This window comes from Trematomus bernacchii, unplaced genomic scaffold (genome assembly GCF_902827165.1).
Source record: "Trematomus bernacchii unplaced genomic scaffold, fTreBer1.1, whole genome shotgun sequence".
Classification (NCBI taxonomy): Eukaryota; Metazoa; Chordata; class Actinopteri; order Perciformes; family Nototheniidae; genus Trematomus; species Trematomus bernacchii.
This window is the reverse complement of record NW_022987587.1, coordinates 134,733-157,171: the sequence shown is the minus strand read 5'-3', so window position 1 is coordinate 157,171 and position 22,439 is coordinate 134,733. Positions and strand designations below refer to the sequence as shown.

Sequence of the window (22,439 nt, the reverse complement as noted above, 5' to 3'; positions counted from 1 at the left end):
AAACATTTAAAAGAATATATACGTGTATGTAGACGACACATTTATCTTTCTGTAAAATGTACTTAAATCCCATAAATTCTCTCTGAAGACAATAACAGATCAAATGTGCTGAACTTTATTCATCTAAATCAGAGGATTCCTGTGCAGGCATGGTGGAATGTAACTAAGTACATTTACTTAAAGTGGACCTATCATGCTATATTTGAATAATATAGTGTAGGACCATACCTATATAAGGCATATTTATACTTTTTTTTTTTCAAAATACCAAACAGATCATGCATTTTAGCCATGCCTCATTTCGCTCAATTTGAAAAATGTTAGCTCTGTTTTTGCAAGGGTTGATTCTGTGAGCAACAGCACCATCTACAGGCCTGGCATATGTACTACAGCGTCTCCAGCGCTTTCGAACGGCAATGGCCGTGGCTGTCTCCTCCTGATTGGTGGAGTTGGCCCAATAGCCGTAGTGCCACCGTCCTGACGTCAGGACAGTGTTCAAATCTGGATCAGTTTTTATCAGATCCGTTGCAGCCCCTTTTTTAGAGATTTGGGTATGGAGGAAAATAGAGAGGGTTGTGTTTTCTGACACTTGGTGAGTTCCCTGGAACACCGGGGCCACATATTCATGTATAAAAGACGTACAAAAGTGCATTTTGCATGATAGGTCCCCTTTAACCTCTTAAGCACGGCGGTCCCCCCATTGGACCCCTCCCACCGTTTTGTTTTCGAGATAATGTCTCAGGGCTTCTTAACATTTATGAAACTATTACGGACCGTCTACACAGCAGCGTTAAAAAAATCTTGAAACGCTTCTGCCCATTCACTTTGAATGGGGTGACGTCACTTTCCCTCACTTTTCGCCGAACTGCATTGTGGGCAGGCGAGCGGAGATTTTCAGGATTTTCAGGATTCAAAGTTGAACAATGTTCAACTTTTGAGGCTGAGGTGGAAGCGTCAGCCAATCAAATCCTGTGTACGCAAATCTGACAGTTCAAGCTCTAGCCAATCAAACGGCGTGTATGCTGGGAGAGACATACCGCAGGTCATTTCCTCATATTCCAAAAAATGGAGGAGAAATTAGCGGTAGCGAATCAATCACCCGGTGCTTTATGACCAGACCTACCGGAATATAAACCGGAGGAGCCAGGCATGGAGGGAGGTGGCAGAGACAGTGGTAGGTTTTCGCCTGTTTTGGGGAGTTTATATCCAGTTTACTTCGGGCTTTTTTGCTTCGTATGTCGCGGGCGGGAGATTCATGTGATTGGTTGTTCGTGCCTTGCTCGCAAAAAATCCTCAAGCTTCAGATACGCCCACCTCCAAGATTTTTTTAACGCTGCTGTGTAGACGGTCCGTTAATGTGTAGCACCAGATTAACGGGAAGAATCTCAGCTAACTGAAGATATGAACCATTTTTACCAAAACAAAACACAAGTCTCATAAGAAGGGTCTAAATGACCCCTGAGCGAAAAAGATTCTAACGCACTGCGGCACACAATTCAAGATAAAGATACCCTTATTACTTATCGTAGCTGCACATACAATATAGCCTATTAAAGCTGAGACTCCACTGATTATTTAGGTATAGTATCATCACTGAGCGATCCGAACTTGCGACAGGGGAAGCAAACACAGACATCACAACACGTACCTTTACGGAGCTTTTACGGCAGATCGTCTCAACGTAGCTGTCAATTAGGTCAAAAGACGTGTTCAATGGCATTAAAACGAAAAAAAAAAAATCTACAACTGTTGATCCATAGGTTGATAATGTACCTGAGCCTTTTAAAAAATTATTTATAATCCATAATTCCATTTTTTTGTAAAATCGGAGCGGAAAAGTTAGCTGCTAATGGTAGCCACCAGAGTGTATGCAGCTTCCGGTTTTGGTAACGCGTCACTCTCACTCCTTATTTGTTAATGTTTTGGTGTGTATATAACTTTCCCTCGATTCCATTGGCTCTAGCGGTTACAAAGAGATTTCATTCATCAAAATCGACCAAGGAGGGCCAGAGATAGGTCAAATCCACCCAAATGACCCCAGAAGTGGGGGTTTTTTTGGCTAAATCTCTCTAAAAAGGTCAAGTTTCACTTGTTTTGCATCAATCTTGATACAGGGTACTTATTATATGTTGTACTTGGATTCCTAAAGCTTTTAGTCTACTAAACCCATCATCCAAGGGTATTTTCACTATATAGTAAAAAATAATTTTTGGACGGACACTATAATTTACAGTTTTTTACTATGTAAAATCTGAATTTTCTTTAAAATAAAAACATCTATATTGATTCTGACTTTTCTACATCCAACTCACAGGTTTATCATTACTTTGAGATAAAGATTATTAATTTAACCCTTTAGAAGGGAAGATATGGTCATTTGTTCTGGGAATGTCATTTTCGAGCCTGAGACCTGAAAAACAGGCTCAGGGCTTAAGAGGTTAAGTCACTTGAGAATATTCAGTAATACAGCATTTTCACTTTTAGATTTTTGATTGATAGTAAGTTTTTTATTCAAAATTTCTTATTTTACAGCTTTAATTACTAGCTACTTTATTAGCTGTTAATGCAAAATGATAGATCAACTAATAAATGACGAGGTATTATTACAGTTTTATCTTTCTATTTTGTACTATATCTTTTTTTCTTTTATCTCATGTATATATATTTTTTCATTGTTGTGGGAGGCTGGGACTTAAGATGTTCATTGCCCAAACTAAACTGTAGTTGTTGTGCAAATTACAATTCATCTTGAACCTCAGAGCTGAAAGAGGAGAACATACAGCATATCTTTTTTATATATAAGAGTCACCTTTGTTTGTCCCTCCTGTCTCTGTTTTTATTTTTAGATTTTAACTCTTTATTTCTTTTCAAAAGATATCCGTCACAACCTGACTCAAGGCCAGACAGAAGAGAGGTACGGTGGCCCTGAAGTGCAAAACACCACAGCATTTCAGAAAACACCACAGCATTTCACATTGGACGGAAAGGGTATTCCTTTAGGGAGAACACTTCTTGTTTGTGATTGGACAGAGCCAGCCAGAGAAGCACTGCTGTGATTGGTTGTTTTTGCTGCCAGTCAAGAAATGACGCTTCGTGATTTGGTCAGCACCCGACAGCGCAACATGTCCCAACACATCAGAAGTACAACAAAAGTTAAACAAGTACAAACCACAGACTGTCTGTGTCATGGCGAATACAGTCGCTGCTTTATTTATGTCTGTATGACGTTGTTGTGAGTGTGGACGAAGCAGCTACAGGTTAGTTTAGCCTGATCGGTGTTTTGTGAAATGCTGTAGTGTTTTGTGAAATGCTGTGGTGTCTTGCATTTCAGGGCCACCGTACATACTTACATTATGCCTTTATGCTGCATGTCTGCAAAAAGGTTTATTTTTTGTTAATTTTGGAAGTTTAAACTCAGTTGTAAAACGTCAATTGTTAACTCTTTTGCCAAAATAAAGATACTCAGAATTGTCTTTTCTTTTTCGTTTATTTTAATTCATAAAAACATGACACAAGTCACCAGAAAAAGAATAAAGGCAACAAAGCAAATCATGCTACATGGTATTTACAAATACAAATGCAAGATTGATGGCCAACAGCTAACACTATATAATCGTCCAATGACAAAGGTGAATGAGTTCAAATACCTAGGACTGTGGTTTGATAGCAAATACACATGGAAAATGCATATTAAACAAGTGGAAACAAAATGCAAAAAAGTATTACATTTATTGCGAGCTGTAGCTGGATGCAACTGGGGCGCAGACAAACAAGCATTAATAGACATTTACAGATCAATGTTGAGGTCCACAATAGACTATGGTTGTATAGTGTATGGAGCAGCAGCAAAAACATCGCTTTTAAAAATTGATAGACTACAATATAAAGCATTGCAGCTGTGTATTGGAGCGATAAAGTCATCCCCTAATGCAGTTCTGATAGAAGCAGGAGAGACGCCTCTGGAGATCAGAAGAGAGAAACTTGCTCTGTCACACTGGGTCAGGCTACAAGGAAGTGGAGAGGAAAATATCACAAACAGAATACTGCAGGATTGCTGGGAATATACAAAGTTCCAGGGACGTGGGTTTGGCTGGACGAGTAAGGAGAGAACGAGGGCATATGGAGTGGAGACCATCAAGTTTGCCAAAGCAACCCCATTTAGGAGTATTCCCCCATGGCTTTCCCCAGAAGCTAAGATAGATGTGAGTATCATAGAAAGGAAAAAAGAGTGGCAAATAAATGAAGTGGGAATTAAAACAAGTATGTATCTGAACGAAAAGTACTACAATTACCTCAACATATACACAGAGGGTTCTAAGAACAAGGAAGAGTGTGTTGGAGTTGGTATACATCCCAGACTTTAAAATATCCATCTCAAAAAGAGCGTCTGATCAATTATCAGTGTACACAGCAGAAAGGCTGGCAGTAATAATAGGATTACAGTGGGTTGAAGAGGTCAGACCAGATAGGGTGGTGATATATAGATTCATTGTCCATATTAAAAAGCATACAGTCAACAACAACTGTCAGAGAAGACATTCTCATAGAACTGAATCATAGCCTGTTAAGACTTCACAGAGGTGGTATAGATCTGCAGTTCTGCTGGCTGCCTGCACATGAGGGGGTGAAAGGGAACGAGTGTGCTGATAAATGAGCAAAAAGTGCACTTCAAAAGGAAATCACATTACCAGTTCAACTTGGAAAAGGAGAAGGAAAAGCAGTGATTAAGAAGAAAGGGATGGAGATCTGGCAGAAAAGGTGGGAGAAAGACCAGAAAGGCAAAGAGTATCATAAAGTTCAAAACACAATCACAATTAATATTTATAAAGAAAGAAACAGAAGGGAGGAAATCATGATAGCTAGACTCAGACTAAATCACACAGCATTGAATGGTACTCTGTATGTCATGGGGGAAAGTGACAGTGACAAGTGTGGGAGCTGTGGAGTTAAAGAACATGTGGAACATATCTTATTACATTGTGACATCTATAAAGCTGAAAGAGAAAAACTAAAGGATAAAGTGATAGAGGCAGAGAGGGAATGGAGTGTGGTTGGTATTCTGGGAACAGAAGGAGAGGGAGGAAGAGCTACCAGAAAGGCACTGTTTACCTTTCTGAGGGAAACTGGGGTAGGACAAATAATTTAACATTAGGTTAGAATAGATCAGATTTTCATTTTGTTTTGTTTTATTTATTTCATGTTTTTGTTTATTTATTTATTTTTATTAGACCATAGGTTAAAGAGTTGGAATGATATGATGATTCATACTCATGTACAGTAGGTGGCGGTATGCACCTTTTAAGTTGTTTGCAATCCGCCAAAAACGAGAGAAGAAGAAGAAGACTATAATCTCTTTCTAACCTGGATCCATGAGGCGTCTCGTCGCTACGGTTCTCTCTGTGTTCCTGATAAAGTGTGTGTGAGCTCCAGCACTACTGATCCATCATCTGTGTGTCTGGATAAACCTCCGAATAGACTCTGTGCTCTTTTTTCTGGAGCGTTTACCTCGGACTATAGGAGCTAGCTTAGCATGCTAGCTGGAAACACGTTAGCAACACTAGTCAGATTGAGAGTTTGGTGAAGAGAGAAACGGTGTGTTTAACGGAGTTTGCAGGAAAAGGTGATCTAGTAAACATGAGGAAAGTCCAAATGCTGCTGTCGTTGAAGCAGCGACTCACTGCTGCTGCTGACGAGATATTTGCTCTGTTTGAAAACACGATAGCAGAGCACGAGGAGGAGCTGTCTCTTTCCAAAGAGGAGAACGAGAGACTCCAGAAACTACTGGACGCTGTTTTACAGCCTCAGCTTCGGATACACAGAGCAGGTCTGTTCCCTTTACTCTTCATAAACACTTTAAACCAGGGGTGTCCAAACTACGGCCCGGGGGCCAAATGCGGCCCCTGGCCATTTTGAATCGGCCCTCAGCTAATTCAAAAAGTATAATGAAATATGGCCCACAAATGAAACTTGTGCTTTTCTTATATTGTACTTCTTAAATATATATGTACAAATATATTACACAGTAGTATTCATGTGTTAATATACATTCATGTTGATAACATTTTCTAACAAATCTTAGTTGATACAAAAAAGCAGAGGTGGGACCAAGTCATTGTTTTGCAAGTCCGAGTCAAGTCTCAAGTCTTTGCGCTCAAGTCCAAGTCAAGTCTCAAGTCAGGATGGGAAAGTTCAAGTCAAGTCCATGTCCTAAACTTTGACAAAACGAGTCTTAAACAAGTCCTTATGTGCTTTTCAACAAATGTAATGAAATCGATCAACAGAATAATACTTAATAATCAAACTGCTCTTTATTAGTCACATTAATACTGTAATAATCCATTTTCTTTCTGCTGGTAAAGTAACGTGTTTTCTTCTATTTTAAGAAGGATAAGTAAGGTAAGGCTACCGTGACGGTTTGATTCAGAAGGAGTTTAATGTACAAGATCCCTGATGTTGAGGTGACCAGAATGTTTATTTCCACTGTGTACAACATGTTATAAGGGACCCACAATCTATCTTTATGCAAGGGATAATGTGCAGCGAGGCGTCTCTATGGGGAAAAGAACACCTGAATCTAGATCCCTCTGCAGGTGGTACTTTAACTGTATTTTGATGCTAATACTTTTGTACTTTTACTTGTAACATTTTGAATGCAGGATCTTTTATTGTAACCGAGTATTCCTACACTCTGGTACTGTTACTCAAGTACAAGATCTGAACTTCTCCCACCTCTGGCAATAAATGGAGTGGTTACCAAAAAAAAAACCCTGCTCTGAAGGTTATTTTCATTTTACAAATCCTGCACTCAGCTTTGCTTTCTCCAATATCATTGACATGCAGCCAGATGCTGCTTCTTTTTTCGGTTTTCGCAAATTTCTTGACTTTTTCCGACGCGCTTGCATTTAAATCCGGCTCCCTGTCTCCCCGTCGCTCTGTGTAGCTGGCCTGTACCACTACACCTGCTGTCTTTGGAGCGTCTGCCCCCCACCCTTCTTTCACATAATGGTATGATCCTAGTGTGTCCTCGCATATGATTGGCCGCATGGTGGCTCAGCAAAATAAAGTCCCGCCCCTGCCTGCATGGATTCTCAGCAAGAGTTGCAGCGGCTGAAGATTCTGCTCACCCCGACGTGAGTCTGCTCTTCTAGCTGCATCTCGCGATCGGCGTGTTGGAGACCCCTGAATTAAATTATCAAGTCACCTCAAGTCAGAAGGCTCAAGTCCAAGTCAAGTCGCAAGTGTTTTGTGATTTTGTCAAGTCGAGTCCAAAGTCATCAAATTGGTAACTCGAGTCTGACTCGAGTCCAAGTCATGTGACTCGAGTCCACACCTCTGCAAAAAAGCCTAATAACTTATTTACATAACAAGCTTGAAATAGACCCTTCATATTTCATCTTATTATAATCACTCTGAGACTTCTGTGTTAAGGGATGAGCTGCCAACAAGATAAATTAAACCCTATAGAGAGCTGTGATGTAGGCGGTTTGTAAGCATATTCATGTATCGAGCCTAATTTGCCTACATTTGGCTAACTTACAATTTAAAGTGGACCTATCATGCTATATTTAAATGATATATTGTAGGGCCATACCTATATAAGGTATATTTATACGTTTCTGTTTTCAAAATACCAAACAGATCATGCATTTTAGCCATGCCTCATTTCGCTCTATGTGCTGTTTGCTGTCTACGGGGCTGATTCTGCTGACCACGCCCCCCTGCAGGAGAGGGGAGACGTGCTCTGATCAGCTGCTGGGCTGTCAGTAGAGGGGGAGAAAAAGAGATCTCCGTCCTCCGTGTTTTATTATATAGAGTCGTTATTCATTTGTTTTAAAGCTCAAAGTAGGAAAATAGAGAGGGTTGTGTTTTCTGACACTTGGTGAGTTCCCTGGAACACCGGGGACACATATTCATGTATAAAAGACGTACTAAAGTGCATTTTGCATGATAGGTCCCCTTTAACTGATGAGGCGATATACCTCACCTTTATGAGTGCCCCAGCCCTTAGTATATTTTTCTGTATGTGGCCCTCGGTGAAAAAGGTTTGGACAGCCCTGCTTTAAACTCTTTGGTAACACGTTAAAGTCTTTGGTAACACTTTTATTAGTGCTGGGCAGTGTTAATTTCGTCAACGAAAACTATGACGAAAAATGTTCGTCAACGACCTTTTTTACATGACTAAGACGAGACGATGACGAGCTAAAAATAGATTCTTGATAACGAAAATTTGACGAAATGTATATTTAGTTTTCGTTGACGAGACGAGACGGGACTAAGGTGTTAATGGTGGACTATCGGACATTCAAAATGCAGGGTATTTCCCCCCAGGTGTCCGTCTTGTCTGTCAAAATGCATCTTACATTTCTAACTTGCAATATCATTATTTCCGCTCTCTTCACTCCAGAAGAGCGATCTCCCTCTCTCTCTGTGTGCGGGGGCGGGGCCTAACAGACACGCTGCAGCGGCAGAGATCTGCCGGGGACGGAGCGTTCAGAGAGTATAGAGACACTCTACAAGACTCGATGTGGACAAAGCTCGTTTGCCATGTGTTCGCGTTAGCGCGTTGACACGAGTAGAGTAGTCTGTCCAAACAGCCGGCCAAAAGGCGTCATATTCAGTCGGAGAAATGCACAATTTTCGACTTCCTTAACTCGTAGCTCTGTTGCCCCAATTACGAGTAACGTTATCACATCAGGTGTGCAGAGGTGGGAGAAGTACTCAGATCTTGTAGCTAAGTAAAAATACCATAGTGTAGGAAGAGTTCCTCAAGTCAAAGTATGATCATCAAAATATATTTAAAGTAGCGACAGTAAAAGTAGTCATTGTGCAGATTGGTCCATTTCAGAATAATATACATGATATGTTTTATAATGATTGATCATTAAAGTGTTCTCAAAGCTGGTAAAGGTGCAGCTAGTTTGAAGGACTTTGTATACTGCAGGGTAGCTTGTGGATTTACTAAAGTCTGAGTTAACACTTGATTATATTTCACATCATTCATCCACATCTGTAAAGTAACTAAAGGTATTAAATACATGTAGTGGAGTAGAAGTACACCATTTAACTATGAACTGTAGAGGAGTAGAACATTTAAATACTCCAGTAAAGTACAAGTGCCTCAACATTTTACTCAAGTACAGTACAATATTTTAACATAATTATATATATTTCATTTATTTCACATGTAAATAAAGCAATTAATTCGGTTAACAATTTGTTCGTTTTTTCCTTTAAAAAATAACAAAAAGTACCTACAAGAATACCGTTAAAGTACCGGATCGATAAGCAGTATTGATAAGACTAGTAGTACCGTAGAAAACCTTAGCAATACCCATCCCTAGATATTACACAAGTAAAGTGTTAAGAGAGTGAAATGTTGCTTTACGAATTTCAACACTTGATGCTGCCACCTTGATTACAATGTCAGAAACCTGTATTTGCCTAACTGAATTGGTTTAAAGAGAGAAAACATTTTGACTAAAAGTTGACTAAAATGTAATTTTTCATCGACTAAAAGTCGACTAAAACGTTTTGAGTTTTCGTCGACGAAAACTAGACTAAAACGTTTTGAGTTTTCGTCGACTAAAACTAGACTAAAACTATGAAGGATAGAAATGACTAAAATGTGACTAAAACTAATAACCATTTTCGTCTAAAGACTAAGACTAAATCAAAAACAGCTGCCAAAATTAACACTGGTGCTGGGCAACGATTACACATTTTAATCAAATGATTTTCTGCGATTAATTGCATTGTTATGCACAAAATTCAATAATGAATTCAAAAGTAGTGTATTGCTTACTTTTATTTTAAACAAATAAGGTTATTTTTAACAGTAGTGGGCCTATTCCCTTTACAGAGTAGCATTCAAAAATTTCTTGTAAATCTCAAAAAACATTAATGTAATCAAATATAAACCCAAAGCTATTTGCCACTGCCTGGGCATTAACGTTTTATTTAGTTTGTTATTAGGGATGGGTATTGTCAAGGTTTTAACGGTACTACTACGTTTATCGATACCGCTTATCGATCTGGTCCTTTAACGATACTCTTATCGGTTCTTTTGAGAGAAAAAAAAGGGTAATGAACTAAACAAATTGTAAATAATGTGAACTTACAGAACTGTAAAAACAAACTAAACTGAAACTAAAACTGCAATATAATGTTTATGTAGCAATAATACATATGACATATATTTTTTAAATGTCTCCAGTACCGATAAAAAGAATGATAACGTCGGAACTTAACGGGGGCCCGTGTAATACCGGGGCTCGGTACCCATCCCTATTTGTTATAGAAAACAAGTTAGCCTCTGAGTCCAGTGATAAGGAAATTCAACTTTGCAATGGTTACACTTAACTCTGGTTCTATCAACGCCGCCGCCTGGAACAGATAAAAAATGTCCATGTAAGAGTTTGGTACCGTTCTCCATGTTTCTGTCCCCGCCACTTATTTTCATGTTTCACTTAGGTTCATGTGAGCACTGCAGCAGTCTAAGGCCCGCCCAAAATGCTCTAATTGGTTGGGACGTGATAATAACATGTTAACTTGCCCAGCCCTACTATTCATTCATTCATTCTACTGCTGTGTACAAGAAGGGACAGAGCAGACTCTTTCTAAAAGGGGTACATTAATCATCTTTTTAATCATCTTTTTTCTCAAAGCGATAAACCTGTGAGTTGGATGTAGAAAAGTCAGAATCAATATAGAATTTTTTATTTTAAACTAAATTCAGATTGAACAGTCAACATTTTTAAATGATAGTGTCCGTCCAAAAATAAAAACATGACTTACCACCCTTGAATGATATTCAAATAAATAAGCAAAAACTAAAATAAAATAATAAACAACTTAGGTATTATTTATTTCTTAATAATGCTTATATAACTTCACAACTAGGGTACTTGTACGATTTGTACATGTACGGTTAAAAACTGTTCCTTGACTGCGTCTCTCAAACCGGTTGCCCATCACTGTGGCTTTAGCGCAGGCGCCTTGGGAATTGTAGTCCTTTATAGTGCGTTGACTACAGACGTCACAATTAGGTGGCCTTTCTTATAAAATCAAAATACTGGCTCTAACACTTATATAATTGGAATCTGTGGAATCTCAGCTTTCATATGATATCTTGTTTGTGCAGATCCGATGAAGTATAAAATATGTCTACCGTGAGTTATGTGCTAAGTGCGTTAGCACTCTTTCGCTTAGTGCTAATTCAGAGGCTCTGCGTTAGACTTGTGTTTCGTTTAGCTAAAAATGGTTCATATGGTCAGGTAGCTGAGTTGCTTCCCGTTAAGTGGGTATGACACATTCATAGTTTTTTAAAGGTCCCATGACATGGCCATTTCTACTGATCATAATTCCATTGTTGAGGTCTACTAGAATGGATTTACATTGTGCAATTTTCCAAACTCACATTGGTTTCTCATACAGCATCTCTGTATAGTATGTGTATTCACTCTCTGTCCTACAGGGCTTGTTGGAGCTCCTGCCCCCCCCTCCCTGTGAGCCCACTGTGCTCTGATTGGTCAGCTTGCCCACTCTGTTCTGATGAGTCCACCACCGTTACAGCGGAACATCAGTGATTATGTGTTACAAATGGCGTTTGTTAGCAACCAGAAAATGACACCAGTAATGACAAACGGATAAGAATGCTGCGTGGGGTCTGGGTGCCATGTTGGCGGGACGTTGCGAGGCTCGCTGCTGCTCACACAGACTCACAGCCTCGCCGCGTCCCGCCGTCTCAGGCTGAGAAATCTGCGGAGCTGCAGCTGAGAAAAGATTGAGTGTGTGTGTGCAATGTAACGGCTCCGCGGACTAGGGATCGACCGATATGGCTTTTTCAAGGCCGATACCGATTATTAGTAATCAAGGAGACCGATAACCGATATTTGGAACCGATATACATTTGCAGTAAAATCAGAAAATCTTGGTGTCAAAATGTAGAATAACACAAACTCCAACACAACTTCTTTGAAATGCATTTAAGCATATATTATGTTTAATGAACTTTTAAACATCTTACAACTGGTTTCCTCTCTGTGCCCTTTTCTTTAGTGCAGCCATCTGCAATGAGTTCGAGAGAGACAGAGAGTTCAAAGTGGGGCTGCAGGCTGACATGCTTAACTAACAATAATGCTTAATTTATTATATCACAACAATGCCTGTCTATCTAGCATAAAATCCCAATAAGCTGCGAGCAACTGCAAAACACTAGTGCTAGCTAATGTTTTGCAAAATATTAAAAGTGAGGCTATTACAGTAGACCTAACGTTAGTCTAGTAGCCTCACTTCTAATATTTTGCTAAACATTTGCTAGATACATGTTGGCTAGCTAATGAGCTTCACATAATATCAACCTGAAAAACGAGGCTCCACTCGCAGCCCCCCCCCCCCCCGCCTCCGCACCACAGTTACTCCGCTGCGAGACGCTGCACCCCCAACTCTGACTGACTTCCCGCGTCCCTGTGTAACTGGGAAACTGATGGAATTGGATCATAAGATCGTGGTGTTTTTGCAACTTCAGCATAGGCAAGGCAATTTTATTTATATAGCACTTTTCAGCACGTGGCGATTCAAAGTGCTTTACACATTAAAAGCAAAAGACATTTAAGAACAAATACAGCATAAATACATTATTAAAAATTAGTGGTTATTCTCGGAACAGAGAGCAGACCCGACCCAGAAGACCTGAGACTCCTGGATGCTTCATAGTGATGGAGTCTATATACCTCGGTCCTAAGCCATTTAGTGATTTAAAAACTAGCAGTAGTATTTTAAAATCAATTCTTTGGCAGACTGGGAGCCAGTGATCTCAGAACCGGAGTGATGTGATCCACTTTTCTAGTGTCAGTGAGTACTCGAGCAGCAGCGTTCTGAATCAGCTGCAGCTTTCTGATAGATTTTTTAGTGAGCCCTGTGAATACACTATTGCAGTAGTCGAGTCTACTGAAAATAAAAGCATGGACATGCTTTTCTAAATCCTGTTGCGACATTAGTTTTTTAATCCTTGATATATTCTTCAGGTGGTAGTATGCAGACCTAATGACTGTTGTAATGTGACTGTTAAAATTCAGGTCTGAGTCCATCACTACACCTAGATTTCTGGCTTTATTAGTGGTTTTGTAGTCTGCCGACTGAAGCTCTGTGATTACTTTTAATCGGTCCTTCTTTGCTCCAAAAACAATGATCTCAGTTTTTTGCTTGTTCAATTGGAGAAAGTTCTGAGTCATCCAGTCAGTGATGTGCTCAATGCACTTGCTCAGTGTTCTAATCGGAGAGTAGTCTCCCGGTGTAATTTTTAAATAAATCTGGGTGTCGTCTGCATAGATGTGATAGCTTAGATCGCTCTTTTTAATAATTTCAGCCAGAGGTAGCATATAAATATTAAAAAGCAAAGGTCCTAAGATGGAGCCTTGAGGAACCCCGCATGACATATTTATCAGGGTTGATTTGTAATTGCCTATTGAGACAAAGTTTGTTCTGTCCTTCAAGTAGGAGCTAAACCAGTTTAGAGCTGTTGCTGAGACTCCCACCCAGTTTTCTAGACGGTCTAGCAATATGTTGTGGTCAACAGTATCAAAGGCAGCGCTGAGATCTAATAATACTAACACTGATATTCTGCCACTGTCTGTGTTCAAATGGATGTCATTTAAGACCTTAACAAGTGAAGTCTCAGTGCTGTGGTTAGGTCGAAAGCCCGACTGAAACACATCAAAACCGTCAGTTAAAAACATGAAATTACTCAACTGTTGAAAAACTGCTTTTTCAATCAATTTACTTAAAAAGGGAAGGTTTGATATTGGCCTGTAGTTATTCATTATGGTTTCGTCTAGGTTATGCTTTTTTAGGAGCGGTTTAATTATTGCAGTTTTCAGGGCCTGTGGAAATACACCTGATTGAAGAGACTTGTTTACTATGTGTAGTATATCTGAGGCCAAGCAATGAAAAACAGTTTTGAAAAATCCTGTCGGGATGATGTCAAGGCAGCAGGAGGAGGATTTCAGATGTTGGATAATGTCTTCCAGGTCTTTAGCATAGGGGATTGGGATGTTTATTGAACTTCGGCTTTCAACTGACTTACCTTCGAAACACATGTATGGCTCTGCCGCTCAGCGCTGCTGCTTGCTTCAGTCTGTGTCTGCGTTCTTTCGCACCTGGCTGCCTGTAATCTGAGAAGGTCCCGCCTCTCTGGCTGGCTCCTGCCCGGAAAATCTTCAGTGTTGATTGACACTTCAGTAATAGCCTATCAGATAGCGCTGTGGGCGGGACATTGCTCGTGTACACAGAGTGGTGACTGCAGCCAGAGAAACGGCCGCATCAGAGCCAAAGTTTTATCGGCAATTTGATTTAAAAAAAAGGCCGATACCGGCCAGGCCGATTATTGGTCGACCCCTTCCGCGGACGTGACGGCTCCGCAAATGGGTCCATTTGGGTCGTCGTTACGTCACTTGGTACCAGAAAGAAAAAGAGAAATCTCCAACGAGGCGTTCTGGGGCAGCATAGACAGGCCTTTTCTGTGTTAGAGTTGTACTCGCTACAGGGTGTACTTTGAGGGTTTGTGACTCTGCAGACCGTTTACATGCATAAAAAGCTACATAACACACAAGGAGACGGGTAATAACCGGAAAAGCATGAAATGGGACCTTTAAAATGTTAAGAAGCCCTCAGACGCTGTTTCTTGGCAAGATGTTGCGTTTTGCCCCCGTGAAAATGTTATTGCAGTATCATTACTTTTACATAAGAAAGTGCTGTACATTTTTCTGTTAATACTTGCGAACGTTTACTTAAATAAGGTTTGAATGCAGGATTTTAATTTGTAACGGAGTATTTTCATTCTATAGGCATAGTGTATCTGTGAACGATGCCAAAATACAATTCCTTGTTTACATTAGAGCTAGTGCTAAACTGGAAAGTGGAGAGGGCGTGCAGAAGGTGAATTGAGACAACAAAAATACTCAATCGGTGGGACTAAGAAAGATAATATGAAATTATAAAACAAAGGCATTAATTAGAGCTGCACCAATTTCTCCATTGTAATGGTGATTAGATTTGTAAATGCTAACACTTAAACAGTTTTTTCTAACTTGAGTGTTTCCTGTTTCTGCAGATGTCCAGCAGCTGTGGTGTTTAAAGAAGAGGTTCTCCCTGACCAGCAGGATTGAGCACCAGTCTGACCAGGAGGACCCAGAGCCCCCCCCACACTTAAGCAAGAACAGGAGGAATCAGGATCAGTCAGGAGGGAGAGCAGGCTTCAGGAGCTGGAGGAGGCTGATTAATCACCAAGTCCACTTCACTCCTGACCCTGTGAAGAGTGAAGATGATGAAGAGAAACCTCAGTCCTCACAGCCTCATCAAGACAAACTGAACACATGGAAACAGAAGGCTGATGGAAGGATGACTGTCGAGGACCAGAACCAGCAGGACACTCAGATCCAGAGAGCAGTTTACAACCAAGACTGAGTACGCCACTGGAGACTCTTTCTTGAACCTGACACTGGAGACTCTTCTGAACCTGACACTGGAGACTCTTCTGAACCTGACACTGGAGACTCTTCTGAACCTCACATTGGAGACTCTTCTGAACCTCACACGGAGACTCTTCTGAACCTGACACTGAAACACAGTGCTGATTGGAAGGAGACCAGAGAATCTGCTTCAGCCTCAAAATCACTGAAAAATAGACAAGAATCTATCAGTGATTCAAGCCGTAGTGCTGAAAAGAAACAATTTGGCTGCTCTGTGTGTACGAAATCTTTTGCATTAAATCAAACTTTAGAAAAACACATGAGAATCCACACAGGAGAGAAACCCTTTAGCTGCTCATTTTGTACCAAATCTTTTGCATTTAGTGACAAGTTTAAGAAAACACATGAGAATCCACACAGGAGGGAACCATACAGATGCTCAGTCTGTAAGAAGCTTTTGCAGAGAATAGAGATGTAAACGACACATGAGAATCCACACAGGAGAGAAACCATTTGCTGCTCAGTTTGTACCAAATCTTTTGCATTGAATGGAAATTTAAAGGCACACATGAAGTCCACACAGGAGAGAAAATATACAGCTGCAATGTTTGTGACAGAAGATTTAAATGGCGTAGTAATTTAAATACACACAAGTGTGTTGGTCGTCAGTCCTCACAGCTTAATGAAATTCAAACAGGATGACGGAGAGGCAGAGCCTCCAATCAGCAGCTCAGCTGAACACATGGAAACAGAGCTGATGGAGGAGGACAATGAATAAGTCTTATGACAGTTCACACATGAGAAAAATCTGTCTGACTGGATTAACATTGTTGCACAACATTCATATAAGACTTAAGTGAACTCCATCTTTATCAACATAAGTGGACAATATGTTTAATGTTTTTGTCATACTGATTTTCTGATGTATACGTTAACCACTGACTGTTGATGAACCATTTTATTTTGCATTGAGGGCTCCAAGTGTCCATATAGAGATATAGGATGATTTGATGTATTGTTCTTTATTTCTAGATGTTTTGTATCATTGCTATCCTGTTAATGAGCCTGTTTTACATAAATGTACCTGTTATCTGATTTGTTTTTGCTTCTGTAACTGTAAGGGAATACATTTGCCTATTTTGTATCCTGATGACCTGATGCCGTTACATGTAATACGTTACTCCCTAAGCCTGATTTCACCCACCTGCAACCGATTAGCTAATAATCACAAATGTTCATTTCTTTGACCCCTTGACTCGACTATTTCTTGTTTAATAATCGTTACATGTCCTCAGGACCAAGTTCCCGTGTCCTGCCTTTCACCTGCTGATCACCCACTGCTCATTTAAGGTAGACTGACCTTTACAATGGACCAGCTAGTCTTAGTGTCTTAATGCAAACGTTTTGTAAAGTGATGCTAGACCAAAGACGTGCTGTTGGGTTGTGTGCTCTCTGCAGGACGGGGTCTGTACTCAAAGATTGTTTATGAAATGAGAGCTTCATTCTGTTTTTGTTGTCCAAACAACGCCAACAGAGCAATAAGTCTTCTTTCCAGCAGATGGCATAAATGTTACATCATCCAGTTCAACTGGATCCACATATTAATGATTCAAAACAGCAGAGTGCAAGATATTGCTAGTAATTGACTATTTCAACAGAATGTGAAGAGGTTACAGTCTTGAGTCCATGTCCAATATGTTTATGTTTTGTTTGATTAAATTTACTGAAATTAGTATTCAATGACTAAATTATTCTTAATAGCCGCGTTCACACCAAGTACTTTCCTGTACTTAGTTCCGGCACTAAGAGCCCCGGCGCTTTTAACCCCAGGGCACTTAGTACAGATCGCGTTCACACCGGAGTACTTTTCCCTGAGGGAAGATTACGCAAATGAGCCGCTGACGTCACTTCTTCTTCTTCTGCGTTGGCTTTACTGGCAGGCCACAAACCACTTCACGGCGAGTACAGTAGGTGGCGGTATGCACCTTAAAGTTGTTTGCAATCCGCTACAAAACAAGACAAGAAGAAGAAAAACTTCCGCGTTATAACTGTCTGTTGTTTACCTTCCGACCTCAGACATGATGGAGATGGAGTCGACTGAAGTTGTGCTGTTTGTGCTCATGTTATACAGCTTTGTAACTTCGTTAATGCGGCCTGAGCCAGAGCCTGAGCCTATTAGGCGTCCGACACAAATCCGGAGCCGCCACACGTCGAATGCTATAATCGCAAAGTTTCTTCAGCATCAAAGGCAGTTTAAAAGCCTTAGGAAAAGGATTGGCCGACGGAAAGCACACATGACTGCCATGTTTCACCGTAGGATGGCTGATGACGATTGAGCGTTTTCACGCCCTAAGAACAGCAATGTAAGTTCAGTAAATTATTAATACTATCTAATGTAGGATTTATGGAGTTATGTAGAGCTAATTGCGCCTTTGTATGTGTTCCAGATATGCAAATACTACGGGACGCGTCGTGTCCCGCGCTCTCTCTTGGTGGAACACATAGAACCCTCGGCCTGGTGGGAGAACGTGGTGCCAACGTACACCGATGTGCAGTGGATCCAGATTTCCGAATGTCCAAGCACTCTTTCCAATACCTCTGTAGTCGCCTGGAAGCAACGTTGGGGGAGAAGCGACACCAACTTCCGGGAGTGTGTCCCTGTGGCTAAAAAAATCGCCATAGCACTGTGGAAACTTGCGACCAACTCTGAGTACAGGACCATCTCTCATTTGTTTGGAGTCGGCAGATCAACAGTGTGTTACTGTGTGCACGAGTTCTGCTCCTCTGTTGTGAGCATACTCCTTTGTGAGTTCATGCCATGGCCGAACGCTGAGAAGTTAGAGGAGGATGGCGTTATTTTTGAGCGCAGATGGGGTGTGCCAGTGTGTAGGTGCAGTAGATGGATCACCCATCCCCATTCTGAGACCAGAGGATACCACAACGAGTATTTCAACCGCAAAGGCTGGCACTCGCTCGTCTGCAGGGTGTTGTGGATGGTAGAGGCCTCTTTTGGAATGTTTTTGTTGGCTTACCAGGTAGCATGCATGATAGCAGAGTGTTTGGCATGTCATCACTGTAGTTTTGCGGATAAGGGTGGTCTACTTCCTCATGTAACAAAGAATATTGGTGGACATGATGTGGTTACTATATCCTTGGTGACTCAGCCTACACCCTGCAAAGATGGCTGATGAACCTTTCCAAGGAAGGCTCACACCCGAGCAACTTGTGTACAATCACAAAACAAGCAGAGCACGAGTGGAGAACGCTTTTGGCAGATTGAAGGGCAGGTGGCGGTGCTTGATGAAAAGAAACTACTGCCAAGATGGGACAAGATCAAAATCCAGGTGGCAGCATGTTGCATATTACATAACCTTTGTGAAAGTAATGATGAGTACAGGGAACGAATGGACTGCCTTACCGGCGACCCAGCTTTATGGGCCAGCGCCCAGCCATTGCCGAGGCTGGGGGGCCAAGGCAACACACGCACAGCCCTTATGAGGCATCTGAACAGCGTATAAATTGTACATGTAAACAATAAATGTAAACATGACAATAAAGCTGATCATTTGTACAGTTGCTTTGTTTCTCTCTTTCATTTTTGCAGTCAAGACAGGGCAACATTACAATAGTGTAATAGTTAGCCAAAACTAACATACATGTTAGTAACTAAAGTGTCAGTTGTACATGTCAGTAAACATTGTCAATATAAAATAAAGTGTCAGTTGTACTATATAATAACAGTAATAACAATATAAAATAAGGATCTGTTTAATCGCCATGTCGGTTTTCTTTATTGCACTCTCAAGACATAACATGAAATAGAACAATGTTTATGTCGTAACTCTTCTATTATACGGCTCTGCTGTCAACAAATCTTGAAAACGGAGACGAGGGGAATGTAGAAATCGGTAAATAACTTCAGAAATGTATTGATAATTGTTCTGCTTTTTAATGTAAACTTGAATTCATAGTAAACTAGCTGCTTTTGAGCACTTTACTTTTTACATGGGCCATTTTGAACGTGACGTGACTGTATTCAAACTAAGTCACCATCTACCCCTAGTTTCATTTGGTGCATCAAAGTCTTTATTTTGCCCTATGATGATACTAACCTAGCATTCACAACCCTAGTTTTTTTATGGTTTCATTTTGGAAATAAAAACATAAAAAATGGAAACATACATGTTATTTTTGGCCCATAGTGGACTCCATGTTGTGTTGTGTGAAATGGGGGGGAATTAAAAGTTTAGGTCAAATATTTAAAATTATATAAATTATCATATTTGTGTATGTGCCGCTGCCATTCCTCCACAAGGTTGCAACATTGATGATAAATAAATGACAAATAAAGCTTTGCCAGTTTATAACCGATGAAACATGATGGTATTAGAATAATCACTTACATGTGATGTATAGGATGCTACACAGGTCACAAAAGATAAAGATACAGGATCTGTTCAATCGCCATGTCGGTTTTCTTTACTGCACTCTCAAGACATAACATGAAATAGAACAATTTGTAATGTAAATAAAGTGTCAGTTGGACATGTCAGTAAACATTATATATAAAATAAAGTGATAACAGTAATAACAATATAAAATAAAACGGTCCCAGGTGTGGGGATAGTCTCAGCAGCATACACACCTTTGTGCAAAGTTGTGTGTCGTGTGTCAGTATTTACAAAAACTATACCAAATAAACTAAACTAGGCATAGGCTCAGCAGCAGACATTAACAGTGGCCACTAAAGGGAGGAAGACCTGTTGGCTGTCACTAGCTGGGAAAGCACTTCCAGAAACCCAGTGTTAAATGCAGCTTGTCGCTCATCCTGCCGCTCCTGGCGCAGCTCCTGGCACCGCTCGCGCTGCGCCGACGCTTCCTCATGGCGCAGCGCCCACACTTCATCCTGGTGCCGCTGGCGCTCCATCTGCTGCTGGAACAGTTCTGCCTGGCGCTCCATCGAGGTGAGCATTTTGGCCTCCGTTTCCTGGGCCTGGGTGAACTGCACCATCTGATCTCCGCGCAGCGACTCATTCACCACGGCACGCCGGTCCTCCAACGCCTGGACGGTCTCGAAGAAAAGTGCATCCTGTGTCCGCTTTCCTAAGAGGGGAAATAAGCAAGATACAAGATCAACAACCAGAGACAATACATCATGTATTTTTTAGCTGCCTGGATTATAACAGACAAAGACTCATTCTGATAACTGCACTGGAACAACTCAACATCAAGGACATGGATTTCAAGTCAATATATGAAAGTAAATCAAGAAATGAAGCAAACAAGCTGATCTTCAAATTCTTCAAAAGCACTGGTCTGAGGACAAGGATTTAATAAATCAACAGTAGGTGGCGATATATGCTCCAAGTGGAAGCGATTTCTTACCGGAAGTCATGTGACCTCTAGCCCGGATGTTTACAATGTTTGTGTGAGAGTAAAAAGGCGCGAAAATTTGTAAATGCCGGTCTAGGCGAATACGTTTTCACGCTGTTTCATAATTGTACCAAGAAGGAAATAAACATGATTGTGAACATCAGTTCCATGCGTAACGTTCTTTCAAGACAAAGTTACAGTGTGTGTACCTTTGCGTTTGGTTGCCGGTAAGGGAGACGAGCAAGCGCTCTGATCTCCAACGCCAAGCTCGCTTGTTTCCAATCCCGAGTGTTGCTGATTTTCCTCGCCTGAAACACATGATTAGTTCCATGAGTTAGTGAAGCAAATTACAGAAACACTGCACAGTTATTCACTAGTCAAAACGTTTTAATAGCGGCCGAGAATATCTAGCTAGCTAGATGTTATTAGCCAGCTCGGGGCCAGTGTTAGCTAGTTCAGCCTAGCATGGCTAGCTTGATCTACTGAGCAAATAAAAGTACATCTGAGACCATTATTGTGCAGATTAAAACCCCAGTGCATGTAGTTGCTTTTACCTTCGTCGTGGTCGCCCTCTAAATTCGCCGTTGGAGCGGCCTCCGATGCCATACTGCCCGAATCAAGGCTCGATGCTGTACCTGTGAATGATGGTCTGTGGCCTAGCAAAACATCCAAGCGGTCGAACCATTTAGTGGTCCTCCGGTCGTTACCACTTTTATTGTTACAGTCTTTAGTTTTTTTGTAGTCCTGGTGGAGTTTCTTTATTTTCAGCCGGCATGCCATGGCGCTGTGCACGATTCCCATCTCAAGCAACAAGTTAGAACAACGATTGAACATCTTCGAATTGGGTACTGGCTTCAGCAGCATTCCCTGCGTCGCGTCCTCGGCGTAGATGTCCAGAAGCGCTGATACCTCCTCATCACTCCATCGCTCCGATTTCCTGATGTTTGCCATAACTTAACTGCGTTAAAAAACAAACTACTCTCTCCGTCTACTATCTCCGTCGGTGCGCTGGGGTTTTGTAGCGAGCAAAAACAATGGCGGCTCTACAAAACATTTTCACAGTTGTACGGGGCGTGGTTTGCAATTCGCCCAGCCAATCAGCACTGGGGCACTTTTTACCCACAGGAAAGTACGATCTCTCAGCAGGCTCTAAAAATGGGGGTAAAAGTTCCCGAGATTAAGTACGATTTTTGGTGTGAACGCGACATAAGAGGTACTAACGGAACCAAACGCGAAAAGTACGGTGAAAAGTACTCCGGTGTGAACGCGGCTAATGACTGTCATTACATCATGGGTTTGCATTGCAATATTAGAACGCATAAAACCCAACTTTATTTCTTCTAAGTTGCGGGAGTTCATTGTTTAGAAGTCTGCTGTGTTTCATCCAAGCTTCCACTTTGTGCTCCGATAATGCTGAAAGTATCTGTTGTATGCTTTACCTGCTCCAGTAACGCAGGGTCTCAGAGACCCATAGACCCAGGGTGAAAAGATAACATGTTTACCCCGCTAAAGTGTTAAAAACATGGGTATATTAGTGCTCAAACTCGATTATAATGTTTTAATTCCGGAGGTTTTAAGTGTGGTTTCACTTGTCCCACA

General features: G+C 41.0%; 1 protein-coding gene across 1 annotated transcript; it reads right to left on the bottom strand.

The window, feature by feature from the left end:
• Window positions 1-18,225: 18,225 nt before the first annotated feature.
• Window positions 18,226-21,940, bottom strand: LOC117480938. The gene is made up of 4 exons (XM_034128359.1): window positions 21,395-21,940; window positions 21,050-21,148; window positions 20,476-20,570; window positions 18,226-18,444 (listed from the first exon to the last, which is right to left on the bottom strand). The coding sequence occupies exons 1-4, from the start codon at window positions 21,789-21,791 to the stop codon at window positions 18,226-18,228; spliced, it is 810 nt and encodes a 269-aa protein (XP_033984250.1). The 5' UTR covers window positions 21,792-21,940.
• Between the last annotated feature and the right edge of the window lie 499 nt (window positions 21,941-22,439).